We start from the raw sequence: 26,909 nt of genomic DNA on the forward strand, positions 1-26,909 counted from the left end.
AACGCAGATACATGCACCCCAATGTTCATTACAGTGCTATTTACAGTAGTCAAGACATGGAAACAACATAAATGTCCATTGACAGAGGAGTGGATAAAGAAGATGTGGTATATATATACAATGGAATATTACTCAGCCATAAAAAAGAATGAAATAATGCCGTTTGCAGCAACATGGATGGACCTAGAGACTGTCACACTGAGTGAAGTAGTCAAAGACAAATATCATACAGTATCACTTATATGTGGAATCTAAAAAAATGGTACAAATGAACTTATTTACAAAACAGAAATAGAGTCACAGATGTAGAAAACAAACCTATGGTTACCGGGGGGAAGGGGGGAAGGGATAAATTGGGAGATTGGGATTGACATACACTACTGTATATAAAATAGCTAACTAATAGGACCTACTGTATAGCACAGGGAACTCTACCCAATACTCTGTAATGACCTATATGGGAAAAGAATATTAAAAAAGTGGATATATGTATATGTAAAACTGATTCACGTTGCTGTACACCTGAAACACAACATTGTAAATAAACTATACTCTAATAAAAATTAAAAATAAAACTACGATGAGATACCACCTCATACGCATTAGGAAGGCCACTATCAAAAAAAAAAACAAAACAACAAAACAGCAAGTGTTGGCAGGGATGTGGAGAAACTGGAATTCTTGTGCACTATTGGCAGGAATGTAAAATAGCACAGCTGCTGTGGAAAACAGTATGGTGGTTCTTCAAAAAACTAAAAATAGAATTACCATATGATCCAGCAATTCCACTTCTGGGTACATACCCAAAAGAATTAAAAGCAGGGACCCGAAGAGATATTTGTGGACCATGTTCATTATTCACAGTAGTAGCTGAAATGTGGAAGCAACCCAAATGCCCACTGATGGATGAAGGATAAGCAAAATGTGGTATATACATGCAATGGAATATTATTCAGCCATAAAAAGGAATGAAGTTCTGATATATGGTATAACATGGAATAACCTTGAGGACATTACGCCAAGTGAAATAAACCAATCACAAAAAGACAAATATGATACTATTTTTATAAGTCGAAATCATAAAGACAAAGTATAATGGTGGTTGTCGGGGGTGGAGGGGAGAATAGGGAGTTATAGTGTAGTGGGTATAGAGTTTCAGTTTTACAAGATGAAAAGAGTTATGGAGATGGATAGTGGTGATGGCTGTACAACAATGTGAACGCACTTAATACCACTGAACTGGACACTTAAAAATGGTTAAGATGATAAATTTTACGACAATAAAAAAATCAAAAGTGCAGAAGATTTAAAGATATGAACTTAAAATTAAAAATAATAGTGATAAAAACATCATTAATTTCGGGAATTCACTGGTGGTCCACTGCAGGGGGCCAGGTTTTGATCCCTGGTCAGGGAACTAAGATCCCGCAAGCTGCGTGGCATGGCCAAAAAAACAAGTAAAAAAAAGTGATAAAGACATCATTAATTTTAGGAATTCCCTGATGGTCCAGTGGTTAGGACTCGGTGCTTTCACTGCAGGGGGCCCAGGTTCAATCCATGGTTGGGGAACTAAGATTCCACAAGCATGCATATACGTATATATATAAATATATAAAATAAAACAATATATATATGACATAGTATTAAGTATCCACATATATAAAGAACTACAAATCAATTTTAAAAACACTGACAATGCAATAATAGAAAAATTAACTATCTGGGCAATTCACAAGAGAAAAAGTTGAAAGAGCCAATAAATTAATGAAAATATGCATAGGGCTTCCCTGGTGGCGCAGTGGTTGAGAGTCCGCCTGCCAATGCAGGGGACATGGGTTCGTGCCCCGGTCCGGGAAGATCCCACATGCCGCGGAGCGGCTAGGCCCGTGAGCCATGGCCGCTGAGCCTGTGCATCCGGAGCCTGTGCTCTCCGCAATGGGAGAGGCCACAACAGTGAGAGGCCCACGTACCACAAAAAAAAAAAAAAAAAAGAAAATATGCATAGCTTCTCTAATAACAAAGTAAATACAAAATAAATCAACCAGATATACTTTTCCACTTACCAAATACTTAATTTAGAGTCTGACAGGATCAAGCATCAGTGAGGATCAGAGAAATGGAAATTTTCCAACACTGTTGGTGTAAGGATACACTGGTATAACCTCTTTGGAGACCGATCAGGCAGAACTGATTAAAATACAAAATGTGTTTCCATCCATCCAGCAATTCTGTCCAAGGTAAGTGTCCTAGAGAGATTCTCTCACATATGATGCCAAGAAAGACGTATGCCAAGATGCTGATAAAACCCTGAAAACACCTAAACACCCATCATCAGGAACGTGGGCAAAGAAAATGCAGTACTTCACGTACCTCACTGAACACTTCACAGAATTTAACCAAACTGAAGCAGATCTGTATGTGTCAAACTAGACAGAACTTCACAACATACTGTTCAGCAGTAAAAGCGCTCTTTGTAACTGCTGCGTATTAGATTGAACTGGTTCTGTGTTGTGGCAGACTGTACTTTCCAAAGATGACCCCAGCAGTGTCTCCTGTCTCTCGAGTTCTTCTAGAACCCTGACACTCCCCTATCAAGAGGCGGGGTCTAATTCTCCCCATCCTTGAATCTGGGTGGGCTTGTGACTTCTTGTAGCCAGTAAAATACAGTGGTAGAGATCCCAGGTGACTTCTGAGGCGAGGTCATCAAAGGCAAGGCAGCCTTGTTAGCCTGGAGCCCGGAGCCAACAGGTAAGAAGTCTGACTGCCCCGAGGCTGCCTGTGAGGGAGCAAAGTCCCGTGGAGAAGACATACACAGGGGCCCCGGCAAGCAGTCCTGGTCTTCAGGTCACTCTGGTCTAGGCACCAGGCATGTGAGTGAACTACCTTCAGGTAATTCCTTCCCTCGGATATCAGGCCCTGAGTCATCCCAGCTGAGGCCACAGACATCTTGGAGTAGAGATGAGATGTTCTTGCCATGCTCCTGCTGAATTGCTGACCTACTGTTATAGCCATAACCATAATAAAATGCTGGTTGTTTTACGTCACTAAGTTTGAGATCACTTTTTATGCAACAAAGGTAACTGAACGCTTAGTGATAGGCAGTGAGGGGCCTGCTTTATTACAAATAATACAGCAAAGACATCCTTGTATACGCCTCTACACACAAACTAGTTCTTTAGGGGAGGTCCTAAAAAGGAGACCTGCACTCAGAACTGCCCACTGGTGAAAGTGGAGGAGGCTACAATGCCTGCCTCTAGTAATACTAATATCAACATTAACGACGACAACTGTAATAAATGCTACCACCTCTTGGGTTCTTGCCAAGGGCTTTGTGTTTCTAATCTTACATTAATACACAGTCCTGTGGGGTTGGTATTGGTCCACCCAATTCACAGGTGAGGAAGTGGAGGCCTGGAGAACTGAGGTGACTCACCCAAGGTCTCTTAGTTTCCTTCCTTGCCAGAGCTGGGGAAATGGGATGGCAGGCCCCTTCCCTCAGGCTGCTAGCTCTATGTCTACCCTTGTTCACCTCTCATCTCCCAGCAGTGAGGCTAGAGGCGTGGTCTTTTCAGCTCCTGGCCTGGGCTGCGTCTATCCACAAGTTAGGATGATGGTGACAGCAGGTGCAGCAGGCACGGCTGCTGCCATTCACCACCAAGCACTCCGCATACACAGGGTCTCATCTTACCCCCACCGTAGGCTGAGGGTGGGGTCATTAGTGCCACTGAACGATGGGGGGAAGCAGGCTCAGATGTGCCCAAGGTCACACAGCTGTTGAGTGGCAGAGCCCTTCACCTCCATTTGTTTGTTTCTTCTTCAAGGCACGATTCTAATAGCTCCAACCTCACTGGATAGCCGCGAGTAAACAAGACATGAATGCCGAGTGCTGGCTCATGGGAGGCCGCACAGCGTTCAAGGCTCTCTGATTCTCCACTCCCTCTGGAACGATCCTGACCACCCCCCTGGCCACAGGAGTTCCCACAGACTACGTTGAAGCGTTCATTTCATCCGCATCTCCTTCAACAGCAAGAAAGACAGCTGCACAACTTGACCTCTGTAATCCTGCTTCCCCAAGAGCCCCTCCTTATCCAGCCAAGCACGCCCTGCCTCTGCCTCCCTCTTTCAAGTTAATGACCTCTCCATCCACCTGTGGCCCAAACCAGGGAAGCTGGAGGACCCTGTGCCCCTTTAGCCTGTCCATTTAGAACATTCAGAAAATTTCTTGTTTATCCATTCCTTCCTCTTCCACCCCACCGCCCTGGTCTCCCTGTTTCCAAAGCTTTTTCCACACAGCAATCAAGGGTGATCTTTCTAAAAAGAAAATCTGACCACCTCACTGTTGCTTCAGATCCCCTAGCTGCTCTCCCCTGCCTGGAGGGTAAGGCCCAATACTTTGATCTGATATTTGAGGCCCTTCTCAGTCAGCTTCCTACTCTTGTGACCCACCATCCCCCCTCTTCACACCCCTTTCTTTTCAGTTGTAATCCCTGGACCTGCCCTGCCCTTCCTGCTTCTGTGCCTTTGCACGTGCTACTCCCTCCATCTGGAATCCCTGTCCTCTCCCCCTGCCTGTAAATATCCTCCAAGCTTCTGCACGATATGAAGGTATCATGGTCTCCTTGAGGCACCTCCTTGGTGAAGCTCTTCCACATATGTAAGAACAGTGACATTAGAACTTGTGGCCATAAGTCAGACAGGGCCTTGAGTGGACGTACACAATTTGATCAGAAAGCATGGTGGTGTCAATGAAGAACTGTGGTCCTAAGAGGTAGGAAATGTCATTATTCACAAATGACAAAAGATGGAAGCAATCCAAGCATCCACGGACATGGATGGATCCACATGAATGGCTAAGCAAAATGTGGTCTCTCCATACAATAGAATATGACTCAGCCTTAAAAAGGAACGGAATTCTGATACAAGCTGTAACATGAATGAATCTTGAGGATATTATGCTAAGTGAAACAAGCCAGTCACAGAAGGACAAAGACCGTATGACTCCACTTATATGAGGGACCCAGAGTAGTCAAATTCAGAGACAGAAAGTAGAATGGTGGTTGCCAGGGGCTGGGAGAGGGAGAATGGGGAGTTAGCATTTAATAGGTACAGAGTGTCAGTTTGGGAAGATGAAAAGTTCTGGAGATGGATGGTGGTATAACACAAAATCCACTCAAGAGACGCAGCCACCTGCATGGGCGTTACTGATTCACCTGAGCAGTCAGAATATTTATCTTGAATCTAAGGGACAGAGCAACGTGACTACATCTATTTTTAAGTTATAGTCACTGATGTAGGGCTGTGGAAAGGGCTCCATCCAGAGGTTGGGTTCAACAGCAGGGGCTGAGGGCTGCTTATTAAGAAATGTCATCGAACTTCCGGGTAAGATGGCGGAAGAGTAAGATGCGGAGATCACCTTCCTCCCCACGGATACACCAGAAATACAGCTACACGTGGAACAACTCCTACAGAACACCTACTGAACGCTGGCAGAAGACCCCAGACCTCCCAAAAGGCAAGAAACTCCCCACATACCTGGGTAGGGCAAAGCGGAGAGATTCCCGCACAGAGGATCGGTGCCGAGTGGCACTCACCAGCCCGAGAGGCTTGTCTGCTCGCCCGCCGGGGCGGGCGGCGCTGGAAGCTGAGGCTCGGGCTTCGGTCAGAGCGCAGGGAGAGGACTGGGGCTGGCGGCGAGAACTCAGCCTGAAGGGGGCTAATGTGCCACAGCTAGCCGGCAGGGAGTCCAGGAAAACTCTGGAGCTGCCGAAGAGGCAAGAGACTTTTTCTTCCCTCTTGGTTTCCTGGTGCGCGAGGAGAGGGGATTAAGAGCGCTGCTTAAAGGGGCTCCACAGACGGGCGCGAGTCACGACTGAAGGCGTGGAGCCCAGTGACGGGCGTGGGACGCTGGGGCTGCTGCTGCCGCCGCCAAGAAGCCTGTGTGCGAGCGCAGGTCACTGTCCACACCGCCCTTCCGGGAGCCTGTGCAGCCCGCCACTGCCGGGGTCCCGGGATCCAGGGGCGGCTTCCCTGGGAGAACGCACGGCGCGCCTCGGGCTGGTGCAACATCACGCCGACCTCTGCAGCTGCAGGCTCGCCCCGCACTCCGTGCCCCTCCCTCCCGCCCGGCCTGAGTGAGCCAGAGTCCCCGAAGAGGCTGCTCCTTTAACCCTGTCCTGTCTGAGTGAAGAACAGACGCCCTCCGGCGACCTACACGCAGAGGCGGGGCCAAATCCAAAGCTGAGACCCAGGAGCTGTGAGAACAAAGAAGAGAAAGGGAAACCTCTCCCAGCAGCCTCAGAAGCAGTGGATTAAAGCTCCACAATCAACTTGATGTACTCTGCATCTGTGGAATACATGAATGGACAACAAATCATCCCAAATTGAGGAGCCAGGAGTCAGTGCTTTGCCTCTGAGGTGGGAGAGCCAACTTCAGGACACTGGTCCACAAGAGACCTCCCAGCTCCACATAATATCAAACGGCGAAAATCTTCCAGAGGTCTCCATCTCAACACCAGCACCCAGCTTCACTCAACGACCAGCAAGCTACAGTGCTGGACACCCTATGCCAAACAACTAGCAAGACAGGAACACAACGCCACCCATTAGCAGAGAGGTGGCCTAAAATCATAAAAAGTCCACAGACACCCCAAAACACACCACCAGACGTGGACCTGCCCACCAGAAAGACAAGATCCAGCCTCATCCACCAGAACACAGGCACTAGTCCCCTCCACCAGGAAGCCTACACAACCCACTAAACCAACCTTAGCCACTGGGGACAGACACCAAAAACAACGGGAACTACGAACCTGCAGCCTGCAAAAAGGAGACCCCAAACACAGTAACATAAGAAAAATGAGAAGACAGAAAAACACACAGCAGGAGAAGGAGCAAGATAAAAACCCACCAGACCTAACAAATGAAGAGGTAATAGGCAGTCTACCTGAAAAAGAATTCAGAATAATGATGGTAAAGATGATCCAAGATTCTATTTCCCAGATCCAAAATCTTGGAAATAGAATAGACAAAATGCAAGAAACAGTTAACAAGGACCTAGAAGAACTAAAGATGAATCAAGCATCAATTAAAAACACAATAAATGAAATAAAAAATACTCTAGATGGGATCAATAGCAGAATAACTGAGGCAGAAGAACGGATAAGTGAGGTGGAAGATAAAATAGTGGAAATAACTGCTGCAGAGCAAAATAAAGAAAAAAGAATGAAAAGAACAGAGGACAGTCTCAGAGACCTCTGGGACAACATTAAACGCACCAACATTCGAATTATAGGGGTTCCAGAAGAAGAAGAGAAAAAGAAAGGGACTGAGAAAATATTTGAAGAGATTATAGTTGAAAACTTCCCTAATATGGGAAAGGAAATAGTTAATCAAGTCCAAGAGGCACAGAGAGTCCCATACAGAATAAATCCAAGGAGAAATACGCCAAGACACATATTAATCAAACTGTCAAAAATTAAACACAAAGAAATCATATTAAAAGCAGCAAGGGAAAAACAACAAATAACACACAAGGGAATCCCCATCAGGATAACAGCTGATCTCTCAGCAGAAACTCTACAAGCCAGAAGGGAGTGGCAGGACATAATTAAACTGATGAAGGAGAAAAACCTGCAACCAAGATTACTCTACCCAGCAAGGATCTCATTCAGATTTGATGGAGAAATTAAAACGTTTACAGACAAGCAAAAGCTGAGAGAGTTCAGCACCACCAAACCAGCTTTACAACAAATGCTAAAGGAACTTCTCTAGGCAAGAAACACAACAGAAGGAAAAGACCTACAATAACGAACCCAAAACAATTAAGAAAATGGGAATAGGAACATACATATTGATAATTACCTTAAATGTAAATGGACTAAATGCTCCCACCAAAAGACACAGATTGGCTGAATGGATACAAAAACAAGACCCATATATATGCTGTCTACAAGAGACCCACTTCAGACCTAGAGACACATACAGATTGAAAGTAAGGGGATGGAAAAAGATATTCCATGCAAATGGAAACCAAAAGAAAGCTGGAGTAGCAATTCTCATATCAGACAAAATAGACTTTAAAATAAAGACTACTAGAAGAGACAAAGAAGGACACTACATAATGATCAAGGGATCGATCCAAGAAGAAGATATAACAATTGTAAATATTTATGCACCCAACATAGGAGCGCCTCAATACATAAGGCAAATACTAACAGCCATAAAAGGGGAAATCGACAGTAACACAATCATAGTAGGGGACTTTAACACCCCACTTTCACCAATGGACAGATCATCCAAAATGAAAATAAATAAGGAAACACAAGCTTTAAATGATACATTAAACAAGATGGACTTAGTTGATATTTATAGGACATTCCATCCAAAAACAACAGAATACACATTTTTCTCAAGTGCTCATGGAACATTCTCCAGGATAGATCATATCTTGGGTCACAAATCAAGCCTTGGTAAATTTAAGAAAATTGAAATTGTATCAAGTATCTTTTCCGACCACAATGCTATGAGACTAGATATCAATTACAGGAAAAGAGCTGTAAAAAATACAAACACATGGAGACTAAACAATACACTACTTAATAACAAAGTGATCACTGAAGAAATCAAAGAGGAAATTAAAAAATACCTAGAAACAAATGACAATGGAGACACGACGACCCAAAACCTATGGGATGCAGCAAAAGCAGTTCTAAGAGGGAAATTTATAGCAATACAATCCCACCTTAAGAAACAGGAAACATCTCGAATACACAACCTAACCTTGCACCTAAAGCAATTAGAGAAAGAAGAACAAAAACATCCCAAAGTTAGCAGAAGGAAAGAAATCATAAAAATCAGATCAGAAATAAATGAAAAAGAAATGAAGGAAACGATAGCAAAGATCAATAAAACTAAAAGCTGGTTCTTTGAGAAGATAAACAAAATTGATAAACCATTAGCCAGACTCATCAAGAAAAAAAGGGAGAAGACTCAAATCAATAGAATTAGAAATGAAAAAGGAGAAGTAACAACTGACACTGCAGAAATACAAAAGATCATGAGAGATTACTACAAGCAACTCTATGCCAATAAAATGGACAACCTGGAAGAAATGGACAAATTCTTAGAAATGCACAACCTGCCAAGACTGAATCAGGAAGAAATAGAAAATATGAACAGACCAATCACAAGCACTGAAATTGAAACTGTGATTACAAATCTTCCAACAAAAAAAAGCCCAGGACCAGATGGCTTCACAGGTGAATTCTATCAAGCATTTAGAGAAGAGCTAACACCTATCCTTCTCAAACTCTTCCAAAATATAGCAGAGGGAGGAACACTCCCAAACTCATTCTACGAGGCCACCATCACCTTGATACCAAAACCAGACAAGGAGGTCACAAAGAAAGAAAACTACAGGCCAATATCACTGATGAACATAGATGCAAAAATCCTCAACAAAATACTAGCAAACAGAATCCAACAGCACATTAAAAGGATCATACACCATGATCAAGTGGGGTTTATTCCAGGAATGCAAGGATTCTTCAATATACGCAAATCAATCAACGTGATACACCATATTAACAAATTGAAGGAGAAAAACCATATGATCATCTCAATCGATGCAGAGAAAGCTTTCGACAAAATTCAACACCCATTTATGATAAAAACCCTGCAGAAAGTAGGCATAGAGGGAACTTTCGTCGACATAATAAAGGCCATATATGACAAACCCACAGCCAGCATCGTCCTCAATGGTGAAAAACTGAAACCATTTCCACTAAGATCAGGAACAAGACAAGGTTGCCCACGCTCACCACTCTTATTCAACATAGTTTTGGAAGTTTTAGCCACAGCAATCAGAGAAGAAAAGGAAATAAAAGGAATCCAAATCGGAAAAGAAGAAGTAAAGCTGTCACTGTTTGCAGATGACATGATACTATACATAGAGAATCCTAAAGATGCTACCAGAAAACTAATAGAGCTAATCAATGAATTTGGTAAAGTTGCAGGATACAAAATTAATGCACAGAAATCTCTGGCATTCCTATATACTAATGATGAAAAATCTGAAAGTGAAATCAAGGAAACACTCCCATTTACCATTGCAACAAAAAGAATAAAATATCTAGGAATAAACCTACCTAAGGAGACAAAAGACCTGTATGCAAAAAATTATAAGACACTGATGAAAGAAATTACAGATGATACAAATAGATGGAGAGATGTACCATGTTCTTGGATTGGAAGAATCAACATTGTGAAAATGACTCTACTACCCAAAGCAATCTACAGATTCAATGCAATCCCTATCAAACTACCACTGGTATTTTTCACAGAACTAGAGCAAAAAATTTCACAATTTGTTTGGAAACACAAAAGACCCCGAATAGCCAAAGCAATCTTGAGAACGAAAAACGGAGCTGGAGGAATCAGGCTCCCTGACTTCAGACTATACTACAAAGCTACAGTAATCAAGACAGTATGGTACTGGCACAAAAACAGAAAGATAGATCAATGGAACAGGATAGAAAGCCCAGAGATAAACCCACGGACATATGGTCACCTTATCTTTGATAAAGGAGGCAGGAATGTACAGTGGAGAAAGGACAGTCTCTTCAATAAGTGGTGCTGGGAAAACTGGATAGGGACATGTAAAAGTATGAGATTAGATCACTCCCTAACACCATACACAAAAATAAACTCAAAATGGATTAAAGACCTAAATGTAAGGCCAGACACTATCAAACTCTTAGAGGAAAACATAGGCAGAACACTCTATGACATAAATCACAGCAAGATCCTTTTTGACCCACCTCCTAGAGTAATGGAAATAAAGACAAAAATAAACACATGGGACCTAGTGAAACTTCAAAGCTTTTGCACAGCAAAGGAAACCATAAACAAGACCAAAAGACAACCCTCAGAATGGGAGAAAATATTTGCAAATGAAGCAACTGACAAAGGATTAATCTCCAAAATTTATAAGCAGCTCATGCAGCTCAATAACAAAGAAACAAACAACCCAATCCAAAAATGGGCAGAAGACCCAAACAGACATTTCTCCACAGAAGATATACAGACTGCCAACAAACACATGAAAGGATGCTCAACATCGTTACTCATTAGAGAAATGCAAATCAAAACTACAATGAGATATCATCTCACACCAGTCAGAATGGCCATCATCCAAAAATCTAGAAACAATAAATGCTGGAGAGGGTGTGGAAAAAAGGGAACACTCTTGCACTGCTGGTGGGAATGTGAATTGGTACAGCTGCTATGGAGAACGGTATGGAGGTTCCTTAAAAAACTACAAATAGAACTACCATATGACCCAGCAATCCCACTACTGGGCATATACCCTGAGAAAACCATAATTCAAAAAGAGTCATGTAGCAAAATGTTCATAGCAGCCCTATTTACAATAGCCTGGAGATGGAAACAACCTAAGTGTCCATCATTGGATGAATGGATAAAGAAGATGTGGCACATATATACAATGGAATATTACTCAGCCATAAAAAGAAACGAAATTGAGCTATTTGTAATGAGGTGGATGGACCTAGAGTCTGTCATACAGAGTGAAGTAAGTCAGAAAGAGAAAGACAAATACTGTATGCTGACACATATATACGGAATTTAAGAAAAAAAAATGTCATGAAGAACACAGGGGCAAGACAGGAATAAAGACACAGACCTACTAGAGAATGGACTTGAGGATATGGGGAGGGGGAAGGGTAAGCTGTGACAAAGTGAAAGAGCGGCATGGACATATATACACTACCAAACGTAAGGTAGATAGCTAGTGGGAAGCAGCCGCATAGCACAGGGAGATCAGCTCGGTGCTTTGTGACCGCCTGGAGGGGTGGGATAGGGAGGGTGGGAGGGAAACGCAAAAGGGAGGGGATATGGGAACATATGTATAACTGATTAAATTTGTTATAAAGCAAGAATAAAAAAAAAAGAAGACAGATTGACAGTAGTTATGGGAATGATACCCTCTAATTTCCAAATAATGGTCAACTCTAAGAAGCAGGGTATAGTTATTAAGAATGGTGTTTAAATGATATCTGTAAATACAATTGTTTAATAAATGAGAGAATACTTTGAAGAAAATATAGGAAGATGGCAACATTTGTTAAATTTGGATGATAGGTATTTGAGTCTCTGAATGTTTGAAAAAATCATGAAAATTAAAGTTTAAAAAGAAAACTCTTCAAAGTGAAATACAGAATGTATAGTATTTTTTTGTAAAAATAAATTATATGTACTCAAGAACTACAAAAAAAAAAAAAAAGAAATGTCATCATTTGAAAGAGCACCCCTCCCCCCATAATATTACAGGAAGGTAACACCAATACTGTTTGGCGTGACATATGCTTAGCAGGTAAGCATCTTCTCAATCCAGAAAGAATTAGAATTAAGTGTAGTACAGAAAAGTTTAACCTGCTGCACCAACACTGAATCACTAAGGTATCCGCGCACGCCCACCCAGGCTTATTCTCCTCATCTGTGCCGTCCAATACAACGGCCCCCGGCCATTTGCAGCAAGCGAGCACCGGCAATGTTGTTTGTCTGGATTGAGATGTACGATAAAGTAAAATATACACTGGATTTTAAGTACTTAGCATGAAAAGGAATGTAACACCTCAATAATTCTGTATGTTGAAACGCTACTATTTTGGACATACTGTGTAAGATAACTTACAAAAATTAATTTCACTTATTTCTTTTTGCTTTTTAAATGCAGCTCCTAGAACATTTAAAGCACATGGCTCGCATTATATTTTTACCAAATAGCGCTGCTCTAGATGCTCTGACCCTAGGCCACCAGGCAGGGTCAATGGCAGACTGCATAGAGTGAATGATAGTCTGCGAACTCCCTCCCTGTACCCTGCACCTGGAATGCCAGCAACCAGACACATGTCCCCGAAGAAACTAGAGGATTCTTTTCTGAAGAAGATTCTGAAGGATTCTAGAGAAAAGATACTGACATTTCAAGATCTTCTAAGGCAAAGGCCAGTTTGTCACCCAATCACCCTAAAGCAGGACAGCCTTAAACTTAGATGGGCAACAAACCACTTCAGTTCAATGTCAGCAGAACCTGTCACATTGTCACCAATAGAAATCAAAGATAATTTCATATCACATTACAGTGGTCAGTTATCTTGAAATAATGTTTACTGTCATCATTACTTTAAAATTATAGTAATTTTAGACTGACTGCTAGACTGTATTACTTAATGCCTTAACAAAGACGTATATATAGTATTACCATATCACAAATTTATTCACTATTTTAGAAACTGTATATTAATGTAATTGGTTCCCTTTGTTATCTTGATATAATTTTTTAAAATTAATTAATTAATTAATTTTTGGCTGCATTGGGTCTTCATTGCGGTGCGCGGGCTTCTCATTGTGGTGACTTCTCTTGTTGAGGAGCACAGGGCTCTAGGCAGGCGGACTTCAGCAGTTGTGGCACATGGGTTCTAGAGCTCAGGCTCAGTAGTGTGGTACATGGGCTTAGTTGCTCCGTGGCATGTGGGATCCTCCCGGCCCAGGGCTCGAACCCGTGTCCCCTGCATTGGCAGGCGGATTCTTAACCACTGCGCCACCAGGGAATCCCCGATATAATTTTTTTTAATTAATTATTTTTATTTTTGGCTGTGTTCGGTCTTTGTTGCTGCACGCGGGCTTTTCTCTAGTTGTGGCGAGTGGGGGCTACTCTTCGTTACGATGCGTAGGCTTCTCGTTGGGTGGCTTCTCTTGTTGCAGAGCACAGGCTCTAGGCGTGTGGGCTTCAGTAGTTGTGGTGCGTGGGCTCAGTAGTTGTGGCTTGTGGGCTCTAGAGCACAGGCTCAGTAGTTGTGGCGCACGGGCTTAGTTGCTCCGCGGCATGTGGGATCTGCCCGGACCAGGGCTCGAACCTGTCCCCCCTGCATTGGCAGGCAGATTCTTAACCACTGCGCCACCAGAGAAGCCCTGGGTATAATTTTTACTGTATGTTATTTAAAACCAGTATTCTGAAAAGGTGTCTACAGAAGCCTACCTTTCAACGGGCCCTGCCCACAGAGCTGCCAGTTAGTCTCTCATTGCTTCAACTGTTTTTTTGTCCTAATTTTAATTTTTATTAAATTAATATATACTCATAGTTTTAAAAATAAATGGAAGCACAGCAATAAATGAAAAATAGATAAATTGGACTTTATCGAAATTAAAGACTTGCACATCAAAGGACACTATGAAGAAAGTAAAAAGACAACCTACAGAATGGGAGAAAATATTTACAAATCATATATCTGACAAGGGCCTATTATCAAGAATATGTAAAGAACTCCTAAACTCCACAACAAAAAGACAAACAACTCAATTAAATAGACTGAATAGATATTTCTCCGAAGATATACAAATGACCAATAAGAACATGAAAAGAGGCTCAGCATCGTCATTAGGGAAATGCAAATCAAAATGACAATGGGGACTTTCCTGGTGGTCCAGTGGTTAAGAATCCACCTTCCAGTGCAGGGGATGTGGGTTCAATCCCTGGTCGGGGAACTAAGATCCCACATGCTGAAGGGCAACTAATCCCGTGCCACAACTACTGAGCTCCAGCACCTCAACTAGAGCCCACAAGCCGCAAACTACAGAGCCCACACATCACAACTAGAGAAGAAAAAACCCGCAAGAAACAACTAGAGAGAAGCCCGCACACTGCAACGAACAGCCCGTGTGCTGCAATGAAAGATCCCGCATGCCACAACTAAGACCCGACACAGCCGTAAAAAAATAATAATTTAAAAATAAATAAAATATTTTTAAAAAATGACAATGAGATACCATTTTATACTTACTAGGATGGCTATAATTTTTTTTAAAAGACAGAAAATAACAAGTGTTAGCAAAGATATACAGAAATGGGAACCCTTATGCATTGCCGGTGGGAATGTAAAATGGTGCATCTGCTGTGGAAAACATTGGCAATTCCTCAAAAAGCTAGACATAGAATTAATTACCACGAGACCCAGCAATTCCATTCTTAGGTTTAAACCCAAAATAACTGAAAATAGGACTGAAACAGATTCTCATATCGTGTTCACTGTAGCATTATTCACAGTAGCTGAAAGGTGGAAATAACCCAAGTGTCCATCAACAGATGAATGGACCAAACAAATGTGGTATTTACATACAATGGAATATTATTCAGCTGTGAAAAGGAATAAAGTTCTGATATGCTACAACATGGATGTACCTTGAAAACATGCCAGACACAAAAGGACAAACACTGTATCTTCCCACTTACATGAAAGACCTAGAATAGGGAAATTCATAGAGACAGAAAGTAGATTAGAGGTTACCAGGGACTGGATGGAGAAGGGAATGGGGAATTATTGCTTAACGGGTACAGAATCTCAATTTGGGGTGATAAAAAAAGTTTTGGAAATAGATGTTGGTAATATACAACATCGTGAATATAAGGAATGCCACTGAATTATGCACTTAAAAGTGATTAGAATGGCAAATTTTATGTTATATATATTTTACCACAATAAAAAAATGGAAAAAAGTTAAACATAGAATTACCACATGATCCAGCAATTCCACTCCTATGTATATACTCAAAAGACTTGAACAGAGGTATTCAAACAAAATCTTGTACATTATGAGTTTTATTCTGCTATTAAAGGTTTTTTTTAATAATGCTATTCTTTATTTCCTTATAAATTTTATTTATTTGTTTGTTTATTTATTTATTTTTGGCTGCATTGGGTCTTCGTTGCTCTGCGCAGGCTTCCTCTAGTTGAGGTGAGCGGGGGCTGCTCTTCGTTGAGGTGCGCGCACTTCTCATTGTGGTGGCTTCTCTTGTTGCGGAGCACAGACTCTAGGCGTGTGGGCTTCAGTAGTTGTGGCTCACAGGCTGTAGAGTGCAGGCTCAGTAGTTGTGGCGCACGGGCTTAGTTGCTCCACAGCATGTGGGATCTTCCCGGACCAGGGCTCGAACCTGTGTCCCCTGCATTAGCAGGCAGGTTCTTCACCACTGCGCCACCAGGGAAGTCCCAGAAAGTTTTTATCATGATAGCTAAATAATTATTTCTTCATCTTTGATGTTATTACCATATATTATCAACATACCAGTATATTACCATGACTTTTGCTATTTTTATATTATATAGTTTGCTTTTGCTAACTCTAAAATTAAGTTTTATTTTATTATATTTAATTTTTTTCAAAAGAACATAACATGCAATTTATAAATTTATTTTATTTATTTATTTTTGGCTGCTTTGGGTCTTCGCTGCTGCACGTGGGCTTTCTCTAGTTGCGGTGATGGGGGTTACTCTTCGTTGTGGTGCGTGGGCTTCTCATTGCAGTGGCTTCTCTTGTTGCAGAGCACGGGCTGTAGTAGTTGTGGCATGTGGGCTCAGTAGTTGTGGCACACGGGCTTAGCTGCTCCACAGCATGTGGGATCTTCCCAGACTAGGGCTCGAACCCGTGTCCCCTGCATTGGCAGGCGGATTCTTAACCACTGCACCACCAGGTAAGTCCTTTATTTAATTTTAATTTTAACTTTTTGGCTGCGCCGCACAGCTTGCGGGATCTTAGCTCCCCAACCAGGGATTGAATCTGGGCCACAGCAGCGAAAGCGCTGAGTCCTAACCACTGGACTGCCAGGGAATTCCAAAGTTTTATTTTAAATTAAATCATAAAATTAAAAAACAGAAAGTGGAACGACTAGGCTTACAACAAAACCAGAAATCTTCTACTCCATCCCTTCCTACCCCTGAGTTAGTTCCTCACTTTTAATATGAATAAATAACTGAAGATCACTGGACATTCCAGGAAAGACTCCAACCCAAAAAGACACATCGAAAAACGGAGCCTAAAGGAAATAGAGACAACACAGAGACACATGAAAACTTAAATATATATGTAAATCTTAGAAAGGTAGGAGAAGATACTCTATCCATAAAACAAGGACAAAATATTATGAAAAAAGGAACAAAGTAAGAAAGAGCTCTTATACGAATAGCTGTAGTAAACATTTGACATACAGTGTTTAGAGATAAAGTCAAGAAAACCTCCCAAACTCAACAGATTTCTCCAAAAAAAAGAGATACACAAATAGCACTTGCAAAGATGCTATACTTTACTAGCCACCATGGAAACTCAAATCAAAACCACAGTGAGGGGCTTCCCTGGTGGCGCAGTGGTTGGGAGTCCGCCTGCCGATGCAGGGGAGGCGGGTTTGTGCCCCGGTCCGGGAGGACCCCACATGCCGCGGAGCCCCTGGGCCCGTGAGCCACGGCCGCTGAGCCTGCGCGTCTGGAGCCTGTGCTCCGCAACGGGAGAGGCAACAACGGGGAGGCCCGCGTACCGCAAAAAACAAACAAACAAAAAAAACCACAGTGAGGTACTACTATACCCACCATGATGGCTATAATCAAAAAGAGCAATAATTACAAGTGTTGGTGAGGATGTGGAGAAATCAGAACCCTCGTGTGCTGCTGGTGGGAATGTGAAATGGTGCAGCCACTGTGGAAGAGTTTAGCAGGTTCCTCAAAAAGTTAAACACAGAATTATCACATGACCCAGCAATTCCACTCCTACTTATATACCCAAAGGAAATGAACATAGATCCACACAAAAACTTGTACACAAATGTGCACAGCAGCATTATTCATACTAGCCCCAAAGTGGAAACAATTCAAATGTCCATCAACAGATAAATGTATAAATAAAATGTAGTATTATCCATAAAATGGAATATTACTCCACAATAAGGAATGAAGAACTGATACATGCTACAACATGGATGAACCTTAAAAACATGCAGCAAAAGAAGCCAGACACAAAAGACCTGTCATACAATCACACTGTATGACTCCATTTACATAAATGTCCAGAATAGGCAAATCCACGGAGACAGAATTAGTGGTTGCTAAGAGCTAGTGGGGAGGAGGGGATGAGGAGTGACTACTTATGGTCATGGGGTTTCTTTTTGGAGTGATGAAAATGTTCTGAATTTAGATAACAGTGATGGTTGCACAACATTATGAGTGTATGAACTGCCACGGAACTGTACACTTTAAAAGGGTAAATTTTATGGCATGTGAATTATATCTCAATAAAGTTGTTATAGCGTGGAAAAAAAAGAAAAGAAAAAAAAAAAAAAAAGAAAGAAAGCCTTCCAGAAAGAGAGACAACGAAAAGATCAGAGACAGGATCAAAAAAAAAAAAAAAAAAAAAAAGAAAGAAAGCCTTCCAGAAAGAGAGACAAAAAAAAGATAAGAGAAAGAAAAGATCAGAGACAGGATCAACTCAGCAGATCCAACATGTGAGTGACAGGAATTTCAGAGAGAGAAAACAGAACAAGTGGCAGTGAGGAAATTATTTTTAAAAATTAATGCAAGACTATTTCTGCAAGAAACAAAAGACCTGAGTCTCCACATAAAAGTGGCCTATTAACTACTGGCACAAAGACCCATTCCAGGGCACATCACTGAGAAATTTCGTAAGAGAGGTAAAGTGAAGATTCTAACAGATCCTAACAGCTTCCAGAGATAAAATAATACAAAGGACTGAGACCTAGAATGGCCTCAAACTTTTCAGCACAAGTAATGGAAGCTAAACATAATACGGCCTCTTTAAGATTCTGAGGGAAAGTTACTTTCAACTTTATTTTAATATTTATATATAAATTATATCTATATTTATATACAAAAATAATTTGTATTTACTATTTTCAACTTTACACCCAGCCAAACTATATGAGGTCTGAATAAAGACATACAGTTTCCAAAAATTTATCTCCAACTGAAGGTGTGCTCCCGTAAAGTGAGGGGCTAAAACCAGGAAAGCGCAGGGCTTCCCTGGTGGCGCCGTGGTTGAGAGTCCGCCTGCCAATGCCGGGGACACGGGTTCGTGCCCCGGTCCGGGAAGATCCCACATGCCGCGGAGCGGCTGGGCCCTTGAGCCATGGCCGCTGAGCCTGCGCTTCCAGAGCCTGTGCTCCGCAACGGGAGAGGCTACAACAGTGAGAGGCCCGCGTACCGCAAAAAAAAAAAAAAAAAAAAAAAAAAACAAACCAGGAAAGCGGAAGACCATGTTGTCCAAAAAAGCAGGGTGTCCATCACAGTAAAGTAGCCAAGGGCAGTCCCAGGTGACGAAAAGGGAAGTCGCTGGACAGCAGCCTGGCAGCAGGCCCAGAAAGCAAGCTGGCCAGATCAGGGCAGAGGGCAGAGGGCACCAGGAAAAATAGGAGATCATGACATTATCTGATACGTTTGCACACCTGGAAAATAATATTGATGAGGGGCTGGCCGATCTGGTGGAGCATGTGAAAAAAATTACAAATAAGGGCTTAGAAAATAAAGTGTATAAAAAAAATGAGGCAGCCATTCATTCTAGGAAAAACAAAATGTATAAGAAAATGAAATCATTAATATACTACAAGGCTCTGCAGTGAACATCATTTACATACTCATAGCAAACAGAAATGTTGGTTGTTTTTTAACCCCAAACTGATGTAATATACGGAGGGTGGGGCACAGGAAGTGGAGGTGACAGAGCTAAATACTGAGCTATTATAGTAGAGATCAATACATAGTGATGATTAATTTGAGAGGAAATAAAAGGTAATCCCATTTAAAAATGAAAAAGAAACATGAAGGTAAATACCAGAATACACCGTTGATGAGAGCTGCCAGTGGGGAAGGCTGAGGAAGGGCAGAAGGCCGGGTGGTTTCTGTTAGAAGCCATTTAGTGCTCTCTCTGATCCTTGCCTCTGTTCTGATTTTGTAAATACTAGTATTGTAAAAGGTTATTAGGTATATACCTCACAACAGTGCCCTGCACACCAGTGGGTGTGACATCAAAGCTGGGGACTGGCCTAGAGAGAGTGAAAACAGGGCCTCTGAGTCATCAAGGGGTGGCTTCCTCAGGCCCTGCCCCACCAGGGGTCGGTGGGATGCTGGCTCCATCCCTTCTGGATACTCCGGAGACCTGTCCTTCCTGCACGGTCTGTGAAGGGGAGCCATCTAGGGGCCGGAGCTTCCCAGGGGCCTGCCTCCAAACCACCCCTCCCCTGTATCAAACACCTGTGAATCTAAGCTCCCTACATATTTCTAGCTCTTTCTAGAACTATTCTCTAATTTCTTGGGGGAATTTTTGGAAACAGGAAGCCTAAGTGGGAAAGTAGATGACTTCTAACCCATTCATAGTTCTTCACACCCTGCTGAGGTTCACAGTTAAGATCCCTGGTGCTTGGCACACAGTAGATGCTCAATAAGGAGCCGCCAAAGGCATAATTATGGTGCCAACTTTCTGTGTCTGGCACTTCGTCGGGCCCTGAACATGCACCGCCGCATCAGAGGGTAGGATTATCTCCACGTTACAGGTAAGGAAACTGAGGCTCAAGGAACCTGCCCAAGGTCACTTCACTAGTAAGGGAAGAGCTGGGATTCAAACCCGGGGGCTGCTGACCCCACAGCCAGTGCAACTAGCAGCTGCTGCCGTAAATCCTTTCTGGAAAAAGGTTTGGTTAGGTCGGTGCATGGATGGAAGAAAGGAAAGAATGAGAGTAAGGGGTGGAATCACAACCGACCCAGGAAGAGAACCTAAGAACCCCCCACCCCCACCTCGGAGGCTGGGGCTGGCACCCGCACCCCTCCCGCCCCGCCCCCGGGGCCGGCCTCACAGCACCCACCTTCTTCAGAGAGGCTGTTCTCTTTGGTCTCCTTGTCCATCTGGCAGCACCAGCCTTCCAGCCGCTCCGTTTCTGCCTGAAGCAGCTTCAAGAACCAGTAGCCGTCCCGGCGGCAGGCCCCTGGCTGTGCTGGCTCCGCAGGGGAGCTGGAGGACGTCTCCAGCCAGGGGTCGGGCGGGGGCAGCGAGGATGCCTCTAAGGCAGGGTCGCTGTCGTCTCCATAGGAGAGGTTGCGCTTGATCTGGGCAATCCTGGGGGTCTGCCGGGGGCCGGCATCGATGCTGATGGAGTCGGGGTGTGGGGTGCAGTCCGGGAGGCTCCTCTCAGATGACTTACAGCTCGAGTCGTTGGCATCCTGGGTATCCGAGTCGGTGTCCCGTCGGGAGGACATGCTGTGAGAGGGGGCGCTGCTTCTATGGGTGCGGGGTGGAGTGGGGTGGGGACAGTAAGGGGTGAGTCACCCAGAGGGCCAGAGACCAGAGGCCACCCCGACCCGGACACACGGGAGACAGAGAAACGGATGCATCATCTGCTCACCATGCGCCTGAAGCGGGTCCCACAGCCCCCGTCTCATTCTCTGCTCAGCCCCCGCCCCGCCCACACGCACACGCACACACAGACAAGGTCATAAGGTTGCCTGTTTACTGCACTGGGGCCAGGACGCCCACCAACGTCGGGGTGCCAGGCCATGTCTCCACCCGGCCTCGGCCCCCGCGGCTGATTAATCTCACAGAGCAAGCGCTCGTTGAGCACGCCCGCCCGCCCAGCCTCCCACACCTGGGCCAGTGCCCGCACCCCAAACCCAGCTCGGTTACTAGAAATCCAGCAAGGAGAAGTGGGTTAGGGAGAGCAGGAGGAGAAGGCGCAGGAGAGGGGAGAGCAGAGGGAGGGAGAGGAGAGGGGAGAGGCAGCCAACACCTCGGTGCCACTTACCGCCAGTCGTCCTCTACCTGAACCCCGATGGACTGGAATTTGGTAGCGGGACTGGGCTCCTCTTTTGGCACTGGCTGAATGCAGTCAACCTTATTGAAGGACAACGACAGCAACGGCACGGAGACAAAGACAAAAATAAAGAACAAACACCACACTTGCTGCTGAAATTCACATTAGTGGGACGACGCAAACGGACGTGTGGACAGATAGACACGAGGCATGCGGACACTGCACGTGGGCCCGAGGCCGGACCAGGTTAAGCCGGGCACTGCTCATTCGCGCGGAGGCGGGCGGGCAGGTGGGTGGGAGGTGGGATGGGGTGGAGATGACTGGCTTTCCCTACTCTGAGGAGGGTGCCATCACATCGATCGCTTTGGGTCCGTTGTCCTCCGAGAGGTGGGAATCGTTCCTTCTAGTCCTCTCCTTCACACGCATCAGAGAGAAGAAAAAAAAAAAGGACAACGAAAGAGAAAGAAAACACACACACACAAAGCCACAGCCGTTATCTGGTGTAGTTGAAGCGGGGCTGTCTCGAGGCAAAGGTCACTCCCCCAACCCTGCAGGTGAAGGGCAGGCTGGAGGCGCCTGCACTACGGGCAAACCTTGGACAGCAGTTCTGAATGTGAAAGCTGCAACCAAGGCAAGAGCTGGCCAAGTCCCTGGGCCCTATGGGATGCCAGCCCTGGGCCTCGATCACACTTGGCTGAGGTTACCTTCGGCACTGGGTGGGCCAGGGGAGCCACGTGCAAAGCTGGCACTCTTTCTCTATACCAGTGATGCCCTGGGCCTATCTTCCTTTTCTGGGACAGAGGTACGTGGCCACGGAGCAGCCAGGTCAGCCCCTCCGCCACCACTCATGAATGAGGGAGAACACACACTTGACCCAGGGCTCGAGGCACCAAGGGGTGGGACGAGAGTTGTAGGGGTGTCCTTGGAAATAGGAGACTCTCGTCTCTTGGCTTCACAGAGGCCAGGGAGGCTTTCCCCGGTAGGAACTGAGCACCAGGCTCCTCCTTGCCATGGGGGTGCAACTGCATTTCTCTTTCAGCAAGACCCAGCTCAGAGGATATAGCATCACCGGATCTCAAGAAGCTGCCTGGAGAGCATGGAGTGGGGGTGGGGTGAACCCGGGGGAGAAGCCTGGATGGGCCCAAGAGCCAGAGTACTCAGCCCCGTGTGAACTTCTGAGTGAAAGGATCAGGGTGAGTCTAACTCTCTCTCAGGTCTTCTGGAAAGATAAGAACATCCGGTTTGGCCAAGGAGAGGGAGGGGCTGCCCAAACAAAGACCTCGAGACTAGACTATTTTCTGTATTCCTTAGAATCTCTCCTGAGAGCTGTACAGGACAGGGGCTGGACCCCTTATGAAGGAGCCCAGAAAACAGAATAGTCTCCTGGCCGACTTTCTTCTTGTATATGTGCCAAAATTTTTCCTCTCCAAGAGGCAAGTGCAAGAAATCGGCCAGTGAGCCATCTCTGGTCCATTCTGCCCCCCTTTGAGTCCCATGTTCCTTCTGTAATTTTGGTGCTTTGTCATGTACTCAGCCATGCCCAACTGCGCAGGGGTGGCTGGGGAAACGGAGATCCTGTCCGATCTAAGCCACAATGCACACCACCCGGACCTCCTTGATCGCCCTCTGGGTTTGGAGGGGCTCTGCCTCCCCCAGGCTCTTAGCTCACTGTAGCTGCCCTCCCTCCCTGCCCTGAGTATGCTCCACTTTAGTCTAGATCTAGAGCAACTCTTGAAAGCTGCAAGGCAGGGCCCAAGTTCTCCCCGCTCAGCTAACAGCAGACAGATTACTGAGGTTAAGTGCATGCAGGAGGTGCAGTGAAGCAGTGGAGGGGAAGCTGGCGCACCCTGCCCTGCTGTGTGCCCCGGCCATGGGCGCACAGTGAGCCTGGCTTCCTGAAGGGTCTGCTGGCTTTGGCCACTTGGTCCCAGGGAATTATCTGCCTGGATCCTTTCTCACAGAGGGATGCATTGGGACCGACATCCCACTTCTCAATTTGACATGGGCCTGGCACCTCAAGCAACCTACCTGTCCCCAAGGCCCGAGAGGGCTCTGGGCAAAGTTCCCCTTGAGCAACCCCCAAGGCTCCAGGGCCCTGAGTCCTGGGCCCTTGGCCCTCGGCGTCTACGCTCCATGCTGCTCCCACCGCCAGGCGGGGCTGTGGCCTCCGCACCGGAGCTGACCTTGGATCAGAGAACTGTTAGGCCAGTCCCGCCTCCCACGCGTCGGCTGCCAGGGCAAAGGGTGGAGTGAACAGACAGACAGTGGACAGGCAAACAGTGGACAGGAGATGGCTGGCTGAGTGTAACTACATTCACTGGGACAACCCATCGTTGGAGCAGGGACACCTGCCCGCAGCTGCAGAGCCCACAGCATATTTGGGCAAACGTGAGGAAGACGTGACTACGGGTGGAATTTGGTCTGGCCACTTGGGGCCGACCCCCCAAAACAGACAAACCACCTTTGCCCAAGAGACCTAGTGGGCCTCCACCAGATGTAATTACACGCAGGCAGGTGCACGGCGTGGGCCGAGGACAGAGTGCGAAAGGGGCCCCTACTTGTATTCCTATAGATGACAGTTTCCTTTTGGGAATGGCCTCAGGGTGGGATTCGGAGCTGGTCAGCGTCCCTTGTTCGCTCTTCAAAGCTGCATGTTTTGGGGGTGGCTCAGGGGCCTCGGGGGCTGGGGTGACTCCGCCCCGTGTCACACTGGGCGGTCGGGTACTGCTGTCCAGGCTGTCTGACGAGTTGCTCAGGCCAGACTGGCTCGTCACTTCGCTCTTGTGGTCCTGGCTGTCCAGGTAGGTGTCCTGGGCAGACTCGGTGCTGCTCTGGACCGTGACAGAGATGAACGGCTTCGATGTGGTGCGAGGAGGGACCGGTGGCGGGGTCTTCTTATATGCCACTAGGCATGATGAACCTGCAGATGGGTGAGAGGAGGGCAGGGGAGAAGGTGAGGCCCCAGCCCTCTCGAGCCCCTTTCAGGGCTGAGGCCCTACCTGACCCGACCCTAGCTCTGGCCTAGGTGTCGGTGAGGATTTCTGGAGCAGGAGAATGGGGGTCAGACACAGCAATGACCAAGACAGACAGACACAGGCCCTGCCCACCTTCATGGTGAGCCAAGGCCAAGTCTAGTGGGGGATGCCCACCACCCTCCACCTGAGTCCCACACAAAGGTCGTATCCATCCGGGGCATGGGCTGGATGGTGACGGTCAGGACAGCTAAGGAACGGTTAACCTCACTTGTCCTCAAGCTCACCGAGAGACCTACCACTCCCCTGCCCAGGTCTTTTCCTCCTTCCCTACCTTCCCTCCACCCTTGCTTCCTCTGCCTGGATGCCCTCTCCCTGTCTGGTCAGAGACCAACACATCCTTCAGGGCTCAGCTGTCCTTCCCCACATCTTGCCATTCCCACCCCACCCCTCACCTTGTTATGCGAAAACCCCACACACCAGTCTACCTCCCCCAAGACTCCATCACGCCCAGTTAGACTCTCTGTTCTCCACCACGATTCAGGGAACCAGGACCCGCCACAGGTGGGAGTTGGTGTCTCAGAGTCCCATTCTGAATCTGTCCCAGGGCTGGCTCAAAGCTGGCTTCGTAAACGCTGAACTTTTTGTTCTGAAACAGGAGGTGCTTTTCAAACAGCAGCAGCTACTTGCTGTGAGGGGCTGGGTCACATCCAGCGGCTTTTCTCAGCATCTTAACTCCAACTGCCCTTTCCCCAGTGAGGACTGAAACGAGCCTCTCCCCGGCTGAGGCCCGGGCCTGAAGAGGAGCCAGAGGAGTGGCTTTAAGCCTTGCCTTCAAGGGACTGCCAATCACGGTGACGGTGATGGCTCAATGGAAACCCTCAAAATGAGGCCCAGTGCCACAGGGGCAGTGACAAGGCACAGCAGAATCCGTTCATCTGCTCCTGTGAGATATCACTACACAAACATCAGAATGACCAAAATAAAAACCGGTGACAACACCAAATGTTGGCGAGGATGTGGAAAAATGGAATCACTCATTCATGGCTGGTGGGAATATACAATGATACAACCATGGAAAACTAAACGTGCAATTACCATACAACCCAACAAGTGCACCTTGGGCATTTATTCCATAGAAATGATAACACATTCACAAAAAACTTATACAGGAATGTTCATGGCAGCTTTATTTGATATAAGCCAAAAGTGGAAACAAGCTCACCGAGAGACCTACCACTCAATGGGTGAATGGCTGTGGTGCGCCCAGACCACGGAACACCACTCAGAAACAAAAAGAAATGAACCACTGATACAAGCAACTACTTGGATGAATCTCAAGTGAATTACGAGGAGGGAAAAAGCAATCTCAAAAAGTTACAAACCACATGATTCTATTTATAAAGCATTCTTGAAATGACCTAATTATAGAGATGGAAACACATTAGTGGTTGGTGGGGAGACTAGGGGGAGAGAGTGATGGGGAGGCTGGAGGGACTTGGTTATACAGGGGCGACAGGGAGGACCCCAGTGTGTACAAAGTGATGGGAATTCTATATCTTGACTGTGGTGGTGGATTCATGAACCTACACATGCAGTGAAACCGCATCAAACTAAAAAACCACAAGGTGATACAAGTGAAAATGGTGAAATCTGAGTAAGACTGGTGGGTTGTACCTATGTCAATATTCGGGTTATGATAATTATACTACAGTTTTGCAAGATTTTACCATTGAGGGAAACTGGGTAAACGGTACACAGGATCCCTCTGTATTACTTCCTACAACTGTATGTAAATTATATACAATTACCTAACAATAAAAAATGTAATATAAAAAGCCCATCCGTCTGTCTGTTCACCTGATAGACATGTATTAAGCCAGGCCCTGTACTGGGGTCCAGGAAAGCTAGGAGCCCCCATCAGCAGAGGAACAGCCGTGACACAACTACTTCAACAGCAATAGAGGCCACAGTAGAAAAAGCCCGGGAGCTGGGAGCCGTGTCTTGTGCTTGACCTAGTCTAGGTGACTAACTGCTCTGGGAGCTCAGAGCACTGTTCTTCCTCTGTTCAAAATTTCCCAGTTCTGCTCAGGGATCCCCCCAGACAGACACACCCACAGTCTCTGACTCCCCAACCCAAGAAGGGTGGTGCAGGGGCAGGAGGCGGGGCTTCGGTCTGTGGGAGGACCCTCCAGGGCCCTGCCCCGTGGAAAGGGACAGGCCTGCTCTGGAAGATGAGCTCCTGTGTTCAGCTGGTTGTAAGGCACAGGCTGACAGCCGAAAGC

At 45.6% G+C, this 26,909-nt stretch overlaps 1 protein-coding gene across 8 annotated transcripts in view; it reads right to left on the reverse strand.

Annotated features, from left to right (window-relative positions):
- DLGAP4 (DLG associated protein 4) overlaps positions 1–26,909 on the reverse strand; it is a gene marked incomplete at its 5' end in the record, with an annotated part of 100,246 nt that overhangs the window by 20,493 nt on the left and 52,844 nt on the right. For 6 of the 8 annotated variants that reach the window (XM_082645044.1, XM_082645043.1, XM_082645049.1 and 3 more), the window contains 3 exons: positions 20,711–21,123; positions 21,644–21,732; positions 24,211–24,572. In XM_082645044.1, coding sequence (XP_082501170.1) covers positions 20,711–21,123; positions 21,644–21,732; positions 24,211–24,572 — 864 coding nt within the window. Of the gene's footprint in view, positions 1–20,710; positions 21,124–21,643; positions 21,733–21,986; positions 22,067–24,210; positions 24,573–26,909 lie in introns of all 8 variants that reach the window. The other 2 variants (XM_082645045.1, XM_082645050.1) reach the window with 1 other exon arrangement.

Source organism: Mesoplodon mirus, assembly GCF_964341445.2.
Source record: "Mesoplodon mirus genome assembly, chromosome: 15".
Taxonomy (NCBI): domain Eukaryota; kingdom Metazoa; phylum Chordata; class Mammalia; order Artiodactyla; family Ziphiidae; genus Mesoplodon; species Mesoplodon mirus.